The sequence below is a fragment of the Hylobates moloch genome, unplaced genomic scaffold (genome assembly GCF_009828535.3).
Source record: "Hylobates moloch isolate HMO894 unplaced genomic scaffold, HMol_V3 SCAFFOLD_8, whole genome shotgun sequence".
In the NCBI taxonomy this organism is placed as follows: domain Eukaryota; kingdom Metazoa; phylum Chordata; class Mammalia; order Primates; family Hylobatidae; genus Hylobates; species Hylobates moloch.
Window position 1 is genome coordinate 71,297,888 of NW_026652283.1, and position 16,993 is coordinate 71,314,880.

General features: G+C 47.0%; 1 protein-coding gene across 5 annotated transcripts in view; it reads right to left on the reverse strand.

Annotated features, from left to right (window-relative positions):
* The window catches only part of LOC116473317 (uncharacterized protein C1orf226), a 312,082-nt gene that overhangs the window by 19,138 nt on the left and 275,951 nt on the right, over positions 1-16,993 (reverse strand). For all 5 annotated transcript variants that reach the window (XM_058441986.1, XM_032161143.2, XM_058441988.1 and 2 more), the window contains 2 exons: positions 9,476-9,642; positions 7,692-7,868 (listed from right to left, as the gene is read on the reverse strand). In XM_058441986.1, coding sequence (XP_058297969.1) covers positions 7,692-7,868; positions 9,476-9,642 — 344 coding nt within the window. The remainder of the gene's footprint in view (positions 1-7,691; positions 7,869-9,475; positions 9,643-16,993) is intronic.

Consider the following 16,993-nt stretch of genomic DNA (forward strand, 5'->3'; position numbering starts at 1 on the left):
AAACAGGAAGCACTACACATGGCTTTTTAAATTAGTGAGGCAGCTGTCATCAAGCCACTCTGTAGGCGGCAGCTTCTTTCCCTGTCTTCCCTTTTTATTTGCTATGGCAGACATCTAGGACCATGATTCACACCACATACTACCAGGACCACCTGGTAGGGGTCAAACATTTGCTGACTGACTCATGAGAGGGCCTCCTCCAACCAGCCCAGAAGGGCTGAGGTGAACGGTTTGTGGCACCCTCATCAATTTCCAACCTTCTTAAGGCAGAGCAGCCGGCAGCGATGCATTCAGCATGCCTGAGGCCCAGTGGTGTCAACAGCTCTGTTCTTGGTGAGCAATACTTATGTGGAGATAAAACTCAGTGGGAGGAGACAGGGGCAACCAGACCAGGACCCTGGTTTGAAGAAACTGAGTTAGAAGGCCAATATCAGTGTTCACACATATGTGATTCTTGTGCAAAGAAGTGAATAAAGGGTTCTCCAGGGAGGGTTTCAGAAGGCCCCTGAAGAAAGGGAACTAATGAATTTTTATGGCCTGGACCAATGTAGCTTATGGGGAAAAGGGTGTTCTTGTACCAAAACCATGGTGTGGGTAAAGACAGAGCCAGGTGACTGGGGGCAGGAGAGGTGGGACGAGGATGCAGGAAGATGGATGGGGAGTTGAAAGCATTAGCTGATTGTCTTGCTCAGAAAACAAATGCTCAAATTTCTGAAGAAGAGTTTGCTCCAAAGAGATTCACAATTTTAGGGAGTAAAGGGCAGTGCTACCTCACAGTTGGCCACCCCTGGCCAAGTGACTTGCTGGCCCAGGGTGTGCCCCTCCCAGCAATGAGCACTCAGATAATTACTCTTGTGGATACAGTGGCTGCCTCCCTCTTGCCCAGATTGGAGGCCCTGACCTTGCTGTTGACCCTATTTCTAATTGAGTGGAGCCACAGGGGCATAATGCCTAAGGAATTTGAAGTAAATCTGTCCTCCATAAAGCTGCTAAGGACAGAACTGAGATTTTGGTCAAGAAGTCAGACTCATTTTTTTGTCTCATATTAATTGAGAGAAGATCTGGGGAGGGGTGAGAACAGGTGTGATACAGTGAAATACATGTTTGGTCTTCATCCCTGTTTCCTGACATATAGCTCCCCAAACCCTTGAGATCTCCAGAGTGGTAAGAGTGTTTTTTGTATGCTTATTAGATGATTAGTGGTTGGGGAAGCCCTGGAAGCTTCAGGATGGGGGCTGGTCACAGGAAAGACCAAGGTATGATTAGAGGGTTGGGACTTTTCAGTTCCATGCCCCAACCTCCAGGAGGGGAGGGGCTAAAAGTTAAACTAATCACCAGTGGCCAATGATGTAATCAATCATGCCTACATAATAAAGCCTCCATTAAAAACTCAAAAGGACTGGGTTTGGGGAGCTGCCAGGCAGCTGAACATTTGGAGGTTCCTGGAGGGTGGTGCACCTGGGGAGGGCATGGGAGCTCTGCCGCCCTTTCCACAGACCCTTCCCTATGCATCTCTTCCATCTGGTATTCATTGGTATCCCTTATAATATCCTTTAAAATAAACCAGTAAATGTAGGTGTTTCCCTGAGTTCTGTGAGTTGCTCTAGCAAATCAGTTGAGTCCAAGGAGAGGGTAGTGGGAACACCAATTTATAGCCAATTGGTCAGAGGTGTAGGTGACAAACTATTACTTGTGATTGGTGTCTGAAATGGGGGGACGTCTTGTGGGATTGAGCCCTCAAACTGTGGGATCTGATGCTGCTTCCAGGTAGATAGTATCAGAATCAAACTGAGTTAGAGGACACTGTGTGTCGTCGGCAGAACTGCTTGCTTGCTTGGTGTGTGGGAAAAAGCCCCATACATTTGGTCATAGAAGTATGTTGTGACAGTATAGCAGGAAGAAACTGAGTTTGTTTCTTCCTATATCCACTCAACAGGGAAAGAAATGTCAATAATGTTTTAATCTGGATGTCAGACGGTGGGTGGCTATTAAGGTTTTCTCCTCTTTGGAAAGAGAGGCATGGAGAAATTTCAGCTGGGGGTCTCCCAAATCTATTTGGTTCTAAGGAACAGGACAACTGCTGTGGGAAGCTCACAGATAAGCCTCAGAGAAGGGTAATCTTAATCTTGCACTTATGAGTACCGTTACTTATTCCAACAAAGAGTGTCATCAAAAGGAACCTACTGAGCAAATAAAATTACTAAATTATTCATCTTTCATTTTCTTTGGAACCAAACCAACCAGAGAGAAATGCGGAACAAGTCTTTTGGCGGATATAAACAAAGAAAGTAGAGAATCCTGCATACCTCTAACTGGCACTTATTGAGGGCTCTCTGCACACATGCTGCAGAGTCAGTTTCGTTTCTTTTCTTCTTTTTTGAGACTTACTCTGTCACCCAGGCTGGAGTGCAGTGGCGTGATCTCAGCTCACTGCAACCTCTGCCTCCTGGGTTCAAGCAATTCTCCTGCCTCATCCTCCCAAATAGCTGGAATTACTGGTGCCTGCCACCACGCCTAGCTAATTTTTGTATTTTTAGTAGAGATGGGGTTTCCCCATGTTGGCCAGGCTGGTCTCGAACTCCTGACCTCAAGTGATCCACCTGCCTCGGCCTGCCAAAGTGCTGGGATTACAGGTGTAAGCCACCACGGCCAGCCCAGAGTCAGTTTCCTGCTTCCCAGTCTGAACATCCCAACAGGACAGGCCATTTGAATGCACCAGACCAGGAGCTGGAGTGCTTGTCTGTTGGGTACTCCCTAGGCAGTTGTAGAAAATTCACTTCTCTCTGGACCTCAGTTTCTCCATCTGTCAACCGAGAGGACTGGCTTGAGGCTCAGACAGTTGATAATTCCACATCCAGGTTGATATCGTGGTCAGTACTAGAGGCAATTTGTTAATGGCTCATTGAAGAAAACTCTCAGTTCCTCATTGTGAAGTCAGAGAATTAGAATTGAGGGTGAAGGAAAAGTCCCCTCTTACAGAAGCCAGGAAAAAAGTTGAAAGCTTTTTTTGCAGGTACCCAAGTTCCAATGGTGGAGTACCAGCAATACCTAAAAGAAGACCCTTGACTCAAATGCTTCCCATCGCAGATCCACTGGCACTAAGTGCCATGAGAAAATGCTCCTTGTACCAGATTAAATAAGAGTTTTACCTCTGTAAACCCAGTTACACTATTTCAGGTATTTTCAAGTCCTGTGAATATGTGAGCACTCGCTGCTGCCACTGCCTGAGCCAGCACTAATGAGCCCTCTGCTTCTGCAGCTGTCAAAAGTGGTACTGGGCATAAGGCTCAAACCTCACGCTGTGGCAGGCTGTGCTGCAGGAGAGCCCAAACCAGGCCACACTGAGACAAAATAGCCTGGACTTCTTTTATCTTTGAGGCACAGAGTTTTATAACTATGTAGGCTCAAACTTGAAGCACTGAAACGAGGCAGCGTTATGTGAAGCCTTGGTTTGGGCAGTCTGCTACAGCCCTCTGTGCTTTGTTTCCCCATTCATACAACAGGGGCAGAGAGCACCACCTCCTCCCCACCAGATGGGATATTTTTTTTGTATTTAGCACGCTTTTCTTTCAAAGAATTAAGCCCCTTTTGTAAAAGTAGACCATATTTCTTTCAGGAAAGGTACAAATTAGTGTCTCCTTTGCAGCACTGTGTTGTCTTTGGCAATGAATGTTGTACTTACATACTAAGTCAGTGATGTGGCACAGAGTGATGTGACACTAAGGCCATGCCCGGAGTGCCAGGGCTCAGATGTCCAGCTCTGCACTCTGGCCTCATCATGACACACAAAAGTTCAGCCCTGCACCCTCCAGCTCTACACTGCTTTCCCAAACTCTGAAACCCACCCTCAACCCACCCAGCCACACCAGACCATTAGCCCCCTCACTCTCCAGCTTACTTGCCTGGACTCCAGCTCCTCCATCAGAAGTGAGGGCAGGGCCAGGCTGAAGTTAGGGAGTAGCAGGCACATGGAAATGGCAGTGGAGAGAACCAGAGCAATTTGCCCCACCACACACTGGACACAGAAGCAGAGGCAGGCGCCGCTGTCTCAGCATGCACATGGCAGGGACTTGGGCAGTGCACGCCAGGGTGCTGGGGACTGGGAGAAGCCACAGGGACAGATGCTAAATAGAGGGCCTGGGGTGGGGATGCAGAGTTTTGTTAGCACTGTTTCTGTAACTACAGCATACATGATTGCGAAGCATAAATAACCAATTCCTTGTTCCTGAAAAAGCAGAAGTGGCAGCAGGTAGAGGAGAAATCTTTAAATAGCAATACTGAACTGTACTAACACTTCCTCATGAACAAGGCCAGGAATTGGCAAACTGTGAATAGACCTGGCTTACTTAACACTTGCCAATCAGCCACAGTGCCCAGATCAGTTCTGAGACTATGTCAGCCCAGCCCACGGCCATGCAGGTGCCAGCTACATCCCAGCTTCGATTCGAGGCTTAGCTATACTCTCATTCACACCCTTGAACTTCTGGTTCACCTAAAAGCAGGAAGCTAGTGCAGCCAGGCAAGCCTCATGCTGGGTCAGAAGAGTGGTCAGAGGGACTTGGGTATTCACTATTTACACACTGAGGTCTAACCTGGAAATACTTAAGAGTTGGTTGAATACCACCTTTGCCCATATACGTTTAAGGTCAGGGCGGGCCCCTTTGAGACCAGCTCAGAACGAATTTAGGGTGAGGCTGGGAGAGGTCTTGCGGTCTTAGACCAAATCAAGACACTGTGAAGGAAACCTAAGCCTGGTCCCCATGGCAACAGCAGAACTAGACTGGTCTGTGGGAAGAAATGGGGGTGGCGGAGGTGGGGGGGACATAAATAGTGCAACAAGTGACATCAAGGGTACACTTGTCTGCAAGAAACTGTCTTTATCCTTAGATTTTTATCCAGGAACAACATAGGAGGATTTGGATGCTCTCTGAGAGAAGGAAACTATTCCCACCTGAAAGGCTGAGGTCACAGTTTTACTCATTGGAATTCTGGGGACTGCTGGTAGTTTAATAAAGACAGACAGAAGCCTTGCAGTTTGGTGGCAATAGAGTCTGACAGAACAAGTAAGAGCTGACCTCGTGCTGGAAGTGAAATCAGCCCCACCCGCGTAGAGAAACCAAGCTTGCTATACTTGGTCTATTTCAAATGTGTGAAAGACGCCAAGAAGACCCACCTATTACTCTAGCTACATCTTACGTAATTGTTTTTACCCAAGGATACAGACACTAATAAAAAGCCCTTGAATTAAACGCTACAAACAAAGTGGAAGAATGAACAGTGTGCAGAGAAACCTCTAACTGAAGGTCAGTTTAGGACTGAATCCATCTGCAGGACAGGAGAGCTGAAAGCCAGCTGAAATGTACAATATCCCTGCTGTGGTCCCGGACAGCAAAAGCAAGATGCGAACAGAAAGAAGGTAGTCAGAGACAGATGGGCATGGCAGACAGAGGTACAGGAGTATGTTCAAGAACCTATCAGATGACCCCAACATCCTGTCCTATCTGATGATTTTGGAAGCCTAAGACTCTCCCTGAAGTCGTCTCACCAACGTGGGACACAGAGGCACTATGGTGGCCTTTTGATCACCACACTGCTTGTATTGAGAGTCAAGCAGGGCAACTATATTCAACAGATACCAAGTGAGTGAGAGGCTAAGGGTGCTTAGCCTGTGGACATGTCTAGAACCGAGGGAGGCTCATGAAGCAAATCCCTAATACCACACCCTTTCCTTCCCCTAGATTCATTGTCTTCTAGGAGAGATGCAATTAAAACAGGGCCAGGGCAGGATTTCCCATGGAGACTGACAATTGATTCTATGCCAGAAAACCACTCTTAAGGTTTCATCCTGACTGTGGTAGACCTGTGATAAGTTACATGTCTTGTTGCTTTGGAGATTGAATGCTTCCTTCCACTGCCACAACACTCTTGTGTGGATTACACATTTGCAAATAGTTTCTCTCTAGTACTTAGCAGTGACTTCAAATTCAAATGCCTTCCTGATAAAATCATATCATGAATATGCATCAAGCCCATTCTTAGATAAATAATAATTACTTGGCAATTGATACGCTGCAAAATAAAAGTATTATGTTCTGTATTCAATGGGAAACTTGTAGAAATGAAATGAGTCTGAGAATGGACCCATGCTGCAGTGCTTAGTCTTTGTGCTCCTGTCAACCGTCACGCTAAGGAGGGGATTCTCAGACTGCTATGCCATCATTAACTATAGGAGATGGCTTCTTTTATTTGACAAAGAGAAATGATTTTTTTCTCCAAATATAAGAAGCCATTAATGACATTCCCCCTCTCCGTTGCTGTTTTGGGAACACCTGCAAATCCTCCTAGCATCACGAGATATCCTTTTGTTTCATGGTAAGACTTTTAAAAAAGACTCCAATAACTTGAGAGCTGTGTCCCATTGACTCTACTCTCCTGAAACCTGGCTGCAAAAGTCATCCATGAGCCTTGCATCTCAGGCCCAGGTCAGGAGACCGTGTTACAAGAAGGTCTTCTTCAAACCCTGAGTCATAGCAGATCCTGTTATGGCCAGGCTGCCAGATGCCTCCTCAAGGTGGAAAGATGGAAAGGATATCTCTGGCTGGATGATTCAGTCCACTCAAGAGCCAGGACAAGAGTAAGCAGAAGACATAACAGAGAGCAATAAGTGCTCCCTGGAGAAGTCTGCTCCCCGCCATTCTAGAATACAGAAAACCTAAGTGGTCAACAGTCTGGTCAAGCAAATTTAGAATGTTGATGCAGGCTGCCTTGCCAGATCCTTTACCAATTCTCCCAAGCCCCAACTGCCCCCTCTCCTAAGATCTTCATGCACTCATCAGGTCCTGAACCTGCCTCTCGCCTCAGGATTCAGCCTGGGGTATGAATGAATGTCTTCACCATTCCCTGAGTGCCCATGATAGAGAGGAAGCTCAGACTTCCCAAGAAAGATGTGGACTACAGCGCCCTCTATAGAAAGCAAACAGGAGGAATCCCTGCTGAAAGCAGCAAGGGAAATCAGCTCACCCTCCCCTGTAATGTAGCAGCCCCCCAACAAGTTTTTTGGGGCACAAACACCACCTTGATTCTGAGATCTAAGCCAATTCTTTTCATTATGGCTCAAATAATACACCTGAATTCCTGTAAGTTAAATCCTACAATAATGAATTCCAATCAAATACTGCCTGGAATAAGTAGATCATAATGAAGGCTGGGAAACTTGTCATAGACATGGAGACTGGGATACTAGGGTAGTAATCTTTTTACAACGGTGTTTGGCACAAATTCATACTTTAAGCTGTTTTAAGAGTGGTACCATAAAGCCACAACTGTTCTGACTCCAAAGGCATCACTTTCCACCCCAAACGTCAGGAAAATAAGGCAGGAAAGGAAGGGTGGAATTGTGTGCATCTTTTCCCTTGGTCAGTTCAAGTCATTAACAACATTCAGCCAAGCCAGCCAAGCCCAGCTCAGAGCAGGGGATACATGGGAAACCAAAATGTGCCTCTCCATTTCAACTGCATCCCCCATCTATCCCCCTCCTGCTGCCCCCACTCCCCAACAAGCAATGATCCAATAGCATGAGTGATTCCTTATGACTCCCTAGATTTTAAAACTGCCCTGAGCCCCTCGCTAGGGAAGGTGCATCAAGCCCATGAGAGTGGAGCCTGTGAAGTAGGGAGGAGGCTGAGGAGAACCTGGGCCACAGCCACTTGCGTCTGCTGCTGCTGCTGCTGGAGGAGCTGCTGGAGGAGCTGCATCTGGTGGTGAGTGGACAGCGGTGTCTCTGTGCCCAGGCCTGGAGGCTTCGAGGAAGAAGAAGGGAGCAGCATCCTGGGTGAGGCTGTCAGCATGGGCTCCTGGGGGTGCGAAACCTGGAGGAGAAGGAGAAGACAGGACATGATACGTGGCAGGAGCCATCTTGAGGGGCCTCCCTCTCTTTGGCATGCACTCAGGAGGAGCAAATTGGCGCACTTACAACCCATAAGCTGACAGCACTATATCTTCAATGGAAATGGGAGTAGAGGCCCAGAAAGGAAGTGGTGTAGCTGCCTGCGCTGATATCACACAGTCAGAAAATCGTAGGCGGACACCTCGGTAACTGACCCCACATGATGGGAGACTGATGGCTGATACTGCTCCATCTCTTGCCCACCGCTTCCAATGATACCCTGTCACTGAGTTCCTTGAGGTTCTAGACTTAGAAGAATCTATCTTAGGAAAACGTAGCTTCCGTCCACCCCACCATGATAACAGGAAGGAGACAGCTTCAATCCTCTACTCTGCTGTGTCCTTAGGGCTCCCTCCTCCAGGGTCTGAGATGTTCCTTCTCCCTTGTTGGGAGAAGTGTGGAGTTGGGTCCTGGAGGAAGGGGCCATGTGAGGGGGCTACCTCCTGCCCTCCACTGCCTCTGGTGAGAACCATCGGCAAAGAAGTTTGGATCCTAAAATATATAATGATCTGGAGAGATCCTGTTAGATGAAAGAAGTTCCTGTGTCCTTCCCTCCTTTCCTTCTGTCTCTCTCTCCTGTGGGCATTTTTACCAAGATGGCTTCTACGATTCATAGAATTCCATGGCAGGGAAAGATATTTTGTTTCTGGCAGTTCTGCTGTGAGGACTTCTTCAGACATACATAGGGAAGGCCCCCAGTGAAACAGGGCTATTTCCACTTGTAGAGGACAAACTGGTTCCAAAGGAAACGTCAGGCAGCTAGTTTGGAACCAAACTGCCCTCCAAACCTCCATGTGAGATAAGATATGAATGTTAAAGAAAGAGAGGTGCCGTGATATAAACCGCCTGGGAATCTAAGGGTAGAGCTATTGGTCAGTAATTTTGCTTCTGGGTTTAAAACATTTTTAATAAGGTCTGGCTTCAGGTTGGAATTTGGTCTCAAGTTCTTTGTTTCTTAATTGGATCACATTAGGAACCCCCAGATGCCGCAGTCATCTCACCTATATGATGTTAGGTTGGAGCTGATGATGACTAAGGGGGTCTCTCAGTTTCTAACATCCAGTGGGCCAATTTCCAGACTCCATAGTGCTATCCACAGAAATTACCAAAGGTATACCACCGCTACTGCAGGCAGAGCGGGCCCAAACTGACTTTGCTCTATTAGCTAAGTCACAGGGGAGTCTGTGTGTGTGTGTGCGCGCGCCAGAGTGAGCCTTGCAAAATACTGTGCAAAGATGAGATGCTGTTAAGGGAAGAGGGTGCCAGGGAGTAGGAGACCAAATATTGGTGGGATTTGGGGAGGGCAGTGTGTGTCAGGAATCAGCTCCACAGCATCCTGGCCTGCAGTAGCATCTAGTGTTCAGATCCTCTGGAAGTCAGACCCTCTGAAAGGCGGTAAAGCGTGCTCTGGCACCGCCACTGTACCATGGAGTGCCTCACTCGGAAGCTGAGCTGGCAGGGGCTAGGAAGCGACTGATGACCTGAGGGCACACGTGTGCAGATCACACAGATGGGCCATCTCTTGCCTACCTTGGAGCCTGTGTGAGAGCCTCCTTCCTTCCCTACAGCATCTAGATCAGTCACACCTCGGCTGAATTCCAGGACATCATTCCCTGGAAGTGGGACCTCCACGGCGTCGATGTCAGTCTCCTCCGCAGTGGCCATGGAGGCCCTCTCGGCTCCAGTGAGCTGGCGGCCTGCAGGGACAACATGGGAGGGAGGGAAGAGAATGAAAACACCGAGAACAAAGTCCTCCTTTCCTAATACTTTAGCTTTCAGGCATGTCGAGCCTAGGGATGCCACTGGCTTTGTAACATTTTCACACATCTTTTCACTCAAGTACTTTAAAGTGCATTTCCAGCCCAGTAAGATGTTCTCATCTTACTATCTTTTCAAAGTCCAGAAACAAAAGCAATACTTCCTCAAGCCTGGATGTAAAAGTTTTGCCAGGTTCACAGGCATATATTGACAAGGTACACTGGAAGAAGGGGATGCTGGTCATCTCCATGTCATCGCAGCTCAGGAATGGAAGCAGCCAAGGGAAAGAGCCCTGGCCCGGGGGTCCAGAAATGAGGAGGTTGGGCCTCTAATGAACTGCTGGACAAGAAGCAAATCACCTCACTCTCTGGGCCCTGTTTCTTTAACTACAGAATTAGAGGCTCAGTTAGATGGACAGGTAGGGTTCCATGACTGAGGAATAAGGCAGGGAGATGTGAGGCCGCATTTTAACACAGTATCAATCTCCCAGCCCTCAGAGCCTGATCCTCTCACCAACAGCAGAAGCCAGGAAGAGGCCTGCAGGAAGTGGCACAGGGAGGAGGAGAGAGATGGGGTGGCTGCTTTTCCATGCTTCCTTATCTAATTTTTCTACTTCCCACATTTCTTCCTTTCCACTGAAGACAATGGCCATGTCTTTATTTAATATTTAAGCACAGGCACAGCATACTGCTTAATACCAATGTATGAAAACCCTGCTATTTCTTACTTATCTTCCTTCCTTGATCCTATTTCTGGGATTCTGTAAAAACATCTGACAACTCCTGGGCATTTCATAGGAAATATTTTCATTTTCTATATTTGCAATTAGGTTAATTACTGCCATCTTTAAATAAGATTTCTCATGAGTTTTCAGAGGCCACGCACCAATTATAAGATGGAACAGGTGGATGTAAAGCAGGAGACACAGAGCTGATGCCCCAGTGCTGAAGCTAGCCCAGGCAAGCAGGCCTTGGCCATTTGAGTGCTTGCCTCGTAGAACAAATTGTTCTAAGAAGTTTTCCTATGCAAACCTACACAAGTCATCAAGGGAAACAAGCCTGGCATTTAGAAAGTAAACAGTGGGCTTGGTTTTCTTCCTGGCTACTCCAGGAGCTGAGGAGACAGTCCTGTGGAGGGCTGCAAAGGTGTTTCACAGAAAAGATGGTTCTGACTGCGGCTAGTGGGGGCAGGGAAGGGGAAGCTCTTCTGCCCCTTGGTCAGCCAGTAGGCGGGGAGCACAGGGAGCAGCCTGCTTTCTACCACACCCTGCACCCGGAAGTGACCGTCTTGATGGTTGGGGGCTTAGCCTGAGAGATAGAGGATTGGTAGGTGGGTGGTGCTGGGAACTAAGCGTTTGGTTCTCCACGCCTGTGCAGGAAAAAGCAGGGTGAAATTTCTGTCAGTGATCAGGAGAAGCTGGGTTCCTGCAGTGCTCTGTGCACTTAGCACATGATATTGGATGTGCCTGGCCATCAATCTTCCCTTACAGACTTGAGGCCAGGCTGTGTCTCATTCATGTTTCCTAAAAATGTTTCTCTGGCACAGAGAAAGTGTTCCATAAATACTGACAAAGTAAGTAATGTAGTGTCAGGGTAGCAAAACAGGAGAACAGGCTGCAGGAGAAGGCTGCTTGTCTACTTCCCATCCCTGGAGATCCTAATAACAAGAACTAAGAAGCCCCAGACACAGAGGGTTTGGACAGGGCCTCGCCAGAAGCCCAGGTGGAATCAGAACATCTCTCAGGTTTGGCCGGGTGCGGGGGCAGGGGCAGAGAGGCACAGAGGCAGGAAGTCCACAGCATGTCAGGCAATGCAAGTGGTCCCGTAGAGAGGGACCTGACCAGGAAGAGTCGGCATCTTATCTTGAGGGACTGAAAGCAGGTAATACCAAAACATTTTCATCCTTCAAAATTTCACTCTAGATATAGTATGGAGGATAGATCCAGAAGCAATGAGAGAAAGCGATACTCTAGGTGGAAAATATGAGGGCTTGAGTGAAGCCAATGGCAATAACATGGAGAAGAGATGGATTTGAAGGATCATCAGGGGGCAGAAATCACAGGGCTTGCTTGTCTGTGGTCGGGGCGGGGGTGGGGTTATAAAATATCTGATTCAGGTGACTGAGTGGAGAATGGCATCCTATAGGAAAAAACCAGGAGAAGCAGGATTGCAGGTAAGAAGATGAGTTCAATTTTAAACCTGTTGACATTGTAAGAGTCTGTGTAACAGTCAAGTAGAGATACCTATTAGGCTGTTGGGTGTTATGGACTGAATGCTGGTGTTCACATGTGGAAGCTTTAGCCCCCAATGTAATAGCATTTGGAGATGAGCTTTTGGGAGGTAATTAGATCATGAGAATGCAGTCGTCATGATGGGATTCATGCCCTTATAAGAAGGGATGTAGGAGATCCCTCTCTTTCCATCATGTGAGGACACAGCAAAAAGGCAGCTGTTTGCAAGCTAGAAGAGTCCTCACCAGGAACCAAATTGGCTGGCACCTTAATCTGGGACTTCTCAGCCTCCAAAACTGTCAGAAATGTTGTTTAAGCCATCCAATCTATTGCATTTTATTATGGCAGGCTGTGTAGATTACTATAGTGCACGAATGGAAAGTTCAGGAAAAAGGCCTGGCCTAAAGATAAACTTTAGTTGAAATCATGGAATGTCAGAAAAAAAAAAAAAATACCAGAGGCAAGTCCAGGAGAAATTCCAACACTTAAAGTGTAGGTAGAAGAGAAGCCTGCAGGCCGGGCACGGTAGCTCACACCTATAATTCCAGTACTTTGGGAGGCCGAGGTCGGTGGGTCACCTGAGCTCCGGAGTTTGGGACAAGCCTGGCCAACATGGTGAAACCCCATCTGTACTAAAATACAAAAATTAGCTGGGCATGGTGTTGCATGCCTGTAATCCCAGCTACTTGGGAGGCTGAGACAGGAGAATTGCTTGAACCCAGGAGGCAGAGGTTGCAGTCAGCTGAGATCATGCCGCTGCACTCCAGCCTGGGCAATAGAGTGAGATTCTGCCTCAAGAAAAAAAAAAAAAAAAAGGAGGAAGAAGAAGCAGAGCCTACAAAGCATGCTGAAAAGCAGCTAGCAGAGTCAAGAGGGAAGGAGTGTGGGGTGGGGGTGCCCCAGAAGCTGCAAAGGTGCACTTCAGTCCCGGGGCTGAGCACTACAGAGAAAGGCGGCCCTTAGGAACCCCTGCCTGGTAGCTTCAGGAAGGGCTGGCAGGGCAGCAGACACCAGATCACTGGAGGTTGAAAAGATACCAAGAGTGGAGAGAAAGAGTGGGAGAAAATAAGAAAATAGACAGTGAGTACAGACAAGCTGTGCAAGAAGCCTGGCTACCAGGGAAAGGAGAGAGATAATGTCGTGGGTCAGAGGGAGATGCAGGGACAAGGAAGGCTTAATTTTGTTCTGCTTTTAAGATAAGAAAGACCCGACCTTATCTATCTGCAGGTGGGCGAGGAAGGAAATGTCAGCAACAGCAGATAATTTGGGTGAAGATTCAGGAGCATGAGATAACCAGTTGCTCAAAGTTTCAGAAGAGGTGAGATGGAGGTGGAATGCAGAGGCAGGTGACAGGAGAAGGTCACTGTCCACTGAGACAGAAGCTGGGGACAAGCAGGGCTGCTGAATGGTGAAGTAGCCCTGGCTGAGTTTGGGGATCACAAATGCGTAATCGGTCTGTGGGTGGCAGTTTTCTCCAGTGCTGTTCAGTGTCACCGGGCGAAAATGAAAGATACTCCTGAGTTAGTGTAGAACTGGGGTTTAGCCAGATTGGTACCGTCAAATGAGTAAGGAGTTACAAGCTCGGTCCCAAAGTGCTTGAAATGGCCACTTTTTGCCTTGAAACCGCAACAATAACAGCTTAAACAGCACTTACTATGCTTCAGGCACTGCACTAGTTTTATGTGTACGGGCTGAGTATCCCTATCTGAAATGCTTAGGACTACAATTGTTTCAGATGTTAGAGTTGCCTATTTGCATATGTATGAGATATCTTACAGATGGGACCCATGTCTAAACATGAAATCCATTTATGTTTCATATGCACCTTATATAGCCAAAGGTAATTTTATACAATTTTGTGCATGAAACAACATTTGTGTACATGAAACCATCAGAAAGCAAAGGTATCAAGTGTGGAATTTTCCACTTGTGGTGTCATGTTGGTGCTCAAAAAGTTACGGATCTTGGGGCATTTCAGATTTTGGATTTTCAGATTAAGGATGCTCAACCTGTATTAACTGATTTAGCATCATAACTAAGAGGTAGTTACCAGGAATTGCGGGGAAGAGAGAGATGTAAGTCAAAGGATACAGAGTTGTAGGTATGTAGGGATAAATAAGGCCAGAACTCTAACGTTCGACACGAGGATTCTAGATAATAATATATCCACAATCTTTGCTAAGAGAGTAGATGTTAGGTACTCTTCTCACATTAAATAAAAAAAGTTTTATTTTCAAAAAAGGTCTACTTTACCAAAAGGCTCCAAGCCCTTTCCCATTTTGGACTGTCTGCAGCCGGGGGAGGAGGGTCACCTCCAGGGGAACAGGGTCTCACCCAGGAAACCCTCTCCAGAAGGAGTCAGAGAAGCAGTATAGGGCACAACAGGGCAAGTGCCACAGGGGCAGTGGCCCCACCTGGCTCGGAGTCCCAGGGATGGCCAAGGGCAGCTGCTGCCAAATGATACAAAAGATAAAACTCCCCCAGGGAGGGAACAGTAGTAAGAACAGGGAGGAAAGAAAGACAGACACAAAGAGGGAGAGAGGGAAGAGGCACACAATGAAAGTGAGCAACATCATTGAAAGCACCGCTGAAAATGGTGCAAAGACGTGACAAGACAGCACTTTCCAGCTCCTCAGAGTACACATGTTTTTTCTGCACAATGGAGGGCCTGCTGACATGTCAGGTGGGGCAGCTCCACTGGAAGGATAAACATTGCACTAAATGAAAAGCTCCAAAACATGAAAGTGAGATTCTCATAAAAAAAAAAAAAAAACAACAGCCAACAGTTCAACTCTGGGCGCTCAAGGTGCCCCATTAGACAACAATCTTAGTAGAGTCAAAAATGCTCTGGGAGAAGCATTTACAGTAAGAAGAAACACATTCCTAGCAGCTTATAGACAGTGAAAACGTGTGTGGGGCTGTAAAAAGGAAGTGACTAATGGGCTAGGCAGTAAACAGCCTTCCTTGATAAGAAAACATTTCCAATCCCAGAACCAAATGCTAATTCCAAATGCTCAGACTCAAAGTATGGTTTAGCCTCATGGCCTTGGCACTACACAATAACCAGAGGGCGTCCAGTTAATAATTTCACTTGGACCTGTCATAAAATCAGTACTCGAGAGGCCTTGTCTAGCTCCCTCACTGTACAGATGAGGTCATGTATTCTGGAGTCTGCATTGGAAAACTTAATAAACAGTGGGTACTTATAACATTAGAAAACTCGATAAACGGTGGGTACTTATGGAGAGCATATTATATGCTAGGCACTATGCTGCTTTACATACATTCTCTCACAATACCAGACAGATAAGAAAACGAAGCTCCAGAGAGAGCATGAAATTTGCCGAGGATTAGCCAGCTGAAAGGTGGTAGAGTCAGGATTCAAGTCCCAGTGGCTCCAGTGCTGGAACCCAAGTCGTCAGTGGCTCGTCTAGCCCACAGCTCCAACTCTCTCTCCATCGTGCCATTCTGTCTCTTCATTTCTGTGGTTGTTAATTTTATGTGTCAACTGGGCTAGGCCACTACCATACCAAGGTATTTGGTCAAACATTATTCTAGATGTTGCTGTGAAGGTATTTTTTAAGTGAGATTAACATTTAAATCAGTAGACTCTGAGCCAAGCCGATTACTCCCCCTTAAGGTGGGAAGACCTCATCCAATCAGTTGAAGGTCTTTTTCTTCCCCCTTTTTTGGAGACAGTTTCACTCTTGTTGTCCAGGCTGGAGTGTAATGGTGCGATCTCGGCTCACCACAACCTCCACCTCCCGGGTTCAAGCAATTCTCCTGCCTCAGCCTCCCCAGTAGCTGGGATTACAGGCATGTGCCACCACGCCCAGCTAATTTTTTGTATTTTTAGTAGAGACAGGGTTTCTTCATGTTGGTCAGGCTGGTCTTGAACTCCCAACCTCAGGTGATCTGCCCGCCTCGGCCTCCCAAAGTGCTGGGATTACAGGCATGAGCCACTGCGCCCGGCAAAGTTGAAGGTCTTAACAGAGCAAAGGCCGACCTACCTGGAGGAAGAGGGAATTCTGCCAGCAGCGAGCCTTCAGACTCAAACTGCAACTATTCTCTGGATCTCCAGCCTGCCTGCCTATCCTGCAAATTTTGGATTTACCAAGCCTCTACAGGCCCATGAGCCATCTCTGTCTTTCTCTTTCTTTATATGTCCCTAACACAATTTCCATCACCCCACAGGCCCTCTCCTCACCTACATGAGCAGGGAAGAGCCCTTGATGCCTCCCTTTATATTATTTAACACATCCAGCCCATGCTTGATCTCCTTGCAGAGACTCAGCACTCTGTTGGACATCGTAAACCTTGAAGAAACTATACTGGGCCCGATGGGCTTTTCTAGAATGGACCCAGATGTTTCCTCATGTAGAATATCAATTCCATTTTTCTTAGGAAGAGTAGTATACGGAAGCCAAGCAGCTGAGGTCTCACGTATAGTAATGTGATTTGGGAAAACTATCTCCAAAAAGGTAATATAAAACAGAGAGAAACATAGCTGGTATGCCTGTTATTTCCAAGCTGACCATCTGTTACAATCAAGGAGTGTGACCACACTGGCCTCTATTTGTAGCCATGGTCACTGTCACCACCTTCTCATCAATACTCTGCTCAGCCTCCCAGTCTCACCTCAATTCTACCTGCTCCCCTGACACCAAGTGTCACCATTCCTCATCAAAAGGGGCTGCTTAAAAGTTGAAATCTCTACTTAATCTCTGTTCATTTTGGTATACAGTAAGCATTTAACAAACACTTGTTGACAATGACTAAAACATATGTACTCCTTGCCACACTCACTGACTCTGTTTGTTAGCTTATTCAACAAGTCTTTACTGTGCTAGGAAGTCCCTACCCTCCCAGAGCTCACACTCCACTAAAGACAGAGGATGCTATGCTATATGTCTGGTACACAGTGGACTAAATGTTAATGTTAACGGCATCAGCCAGGAGTGAAGAAAACACAGGAACCCAGAAAAAAAGGATTTAAATTTTCTGAACGAGAGTGGGAGCTGAAAATCAGGCTTCCCAGAAGACAGTGCTGGGCTTGAAGG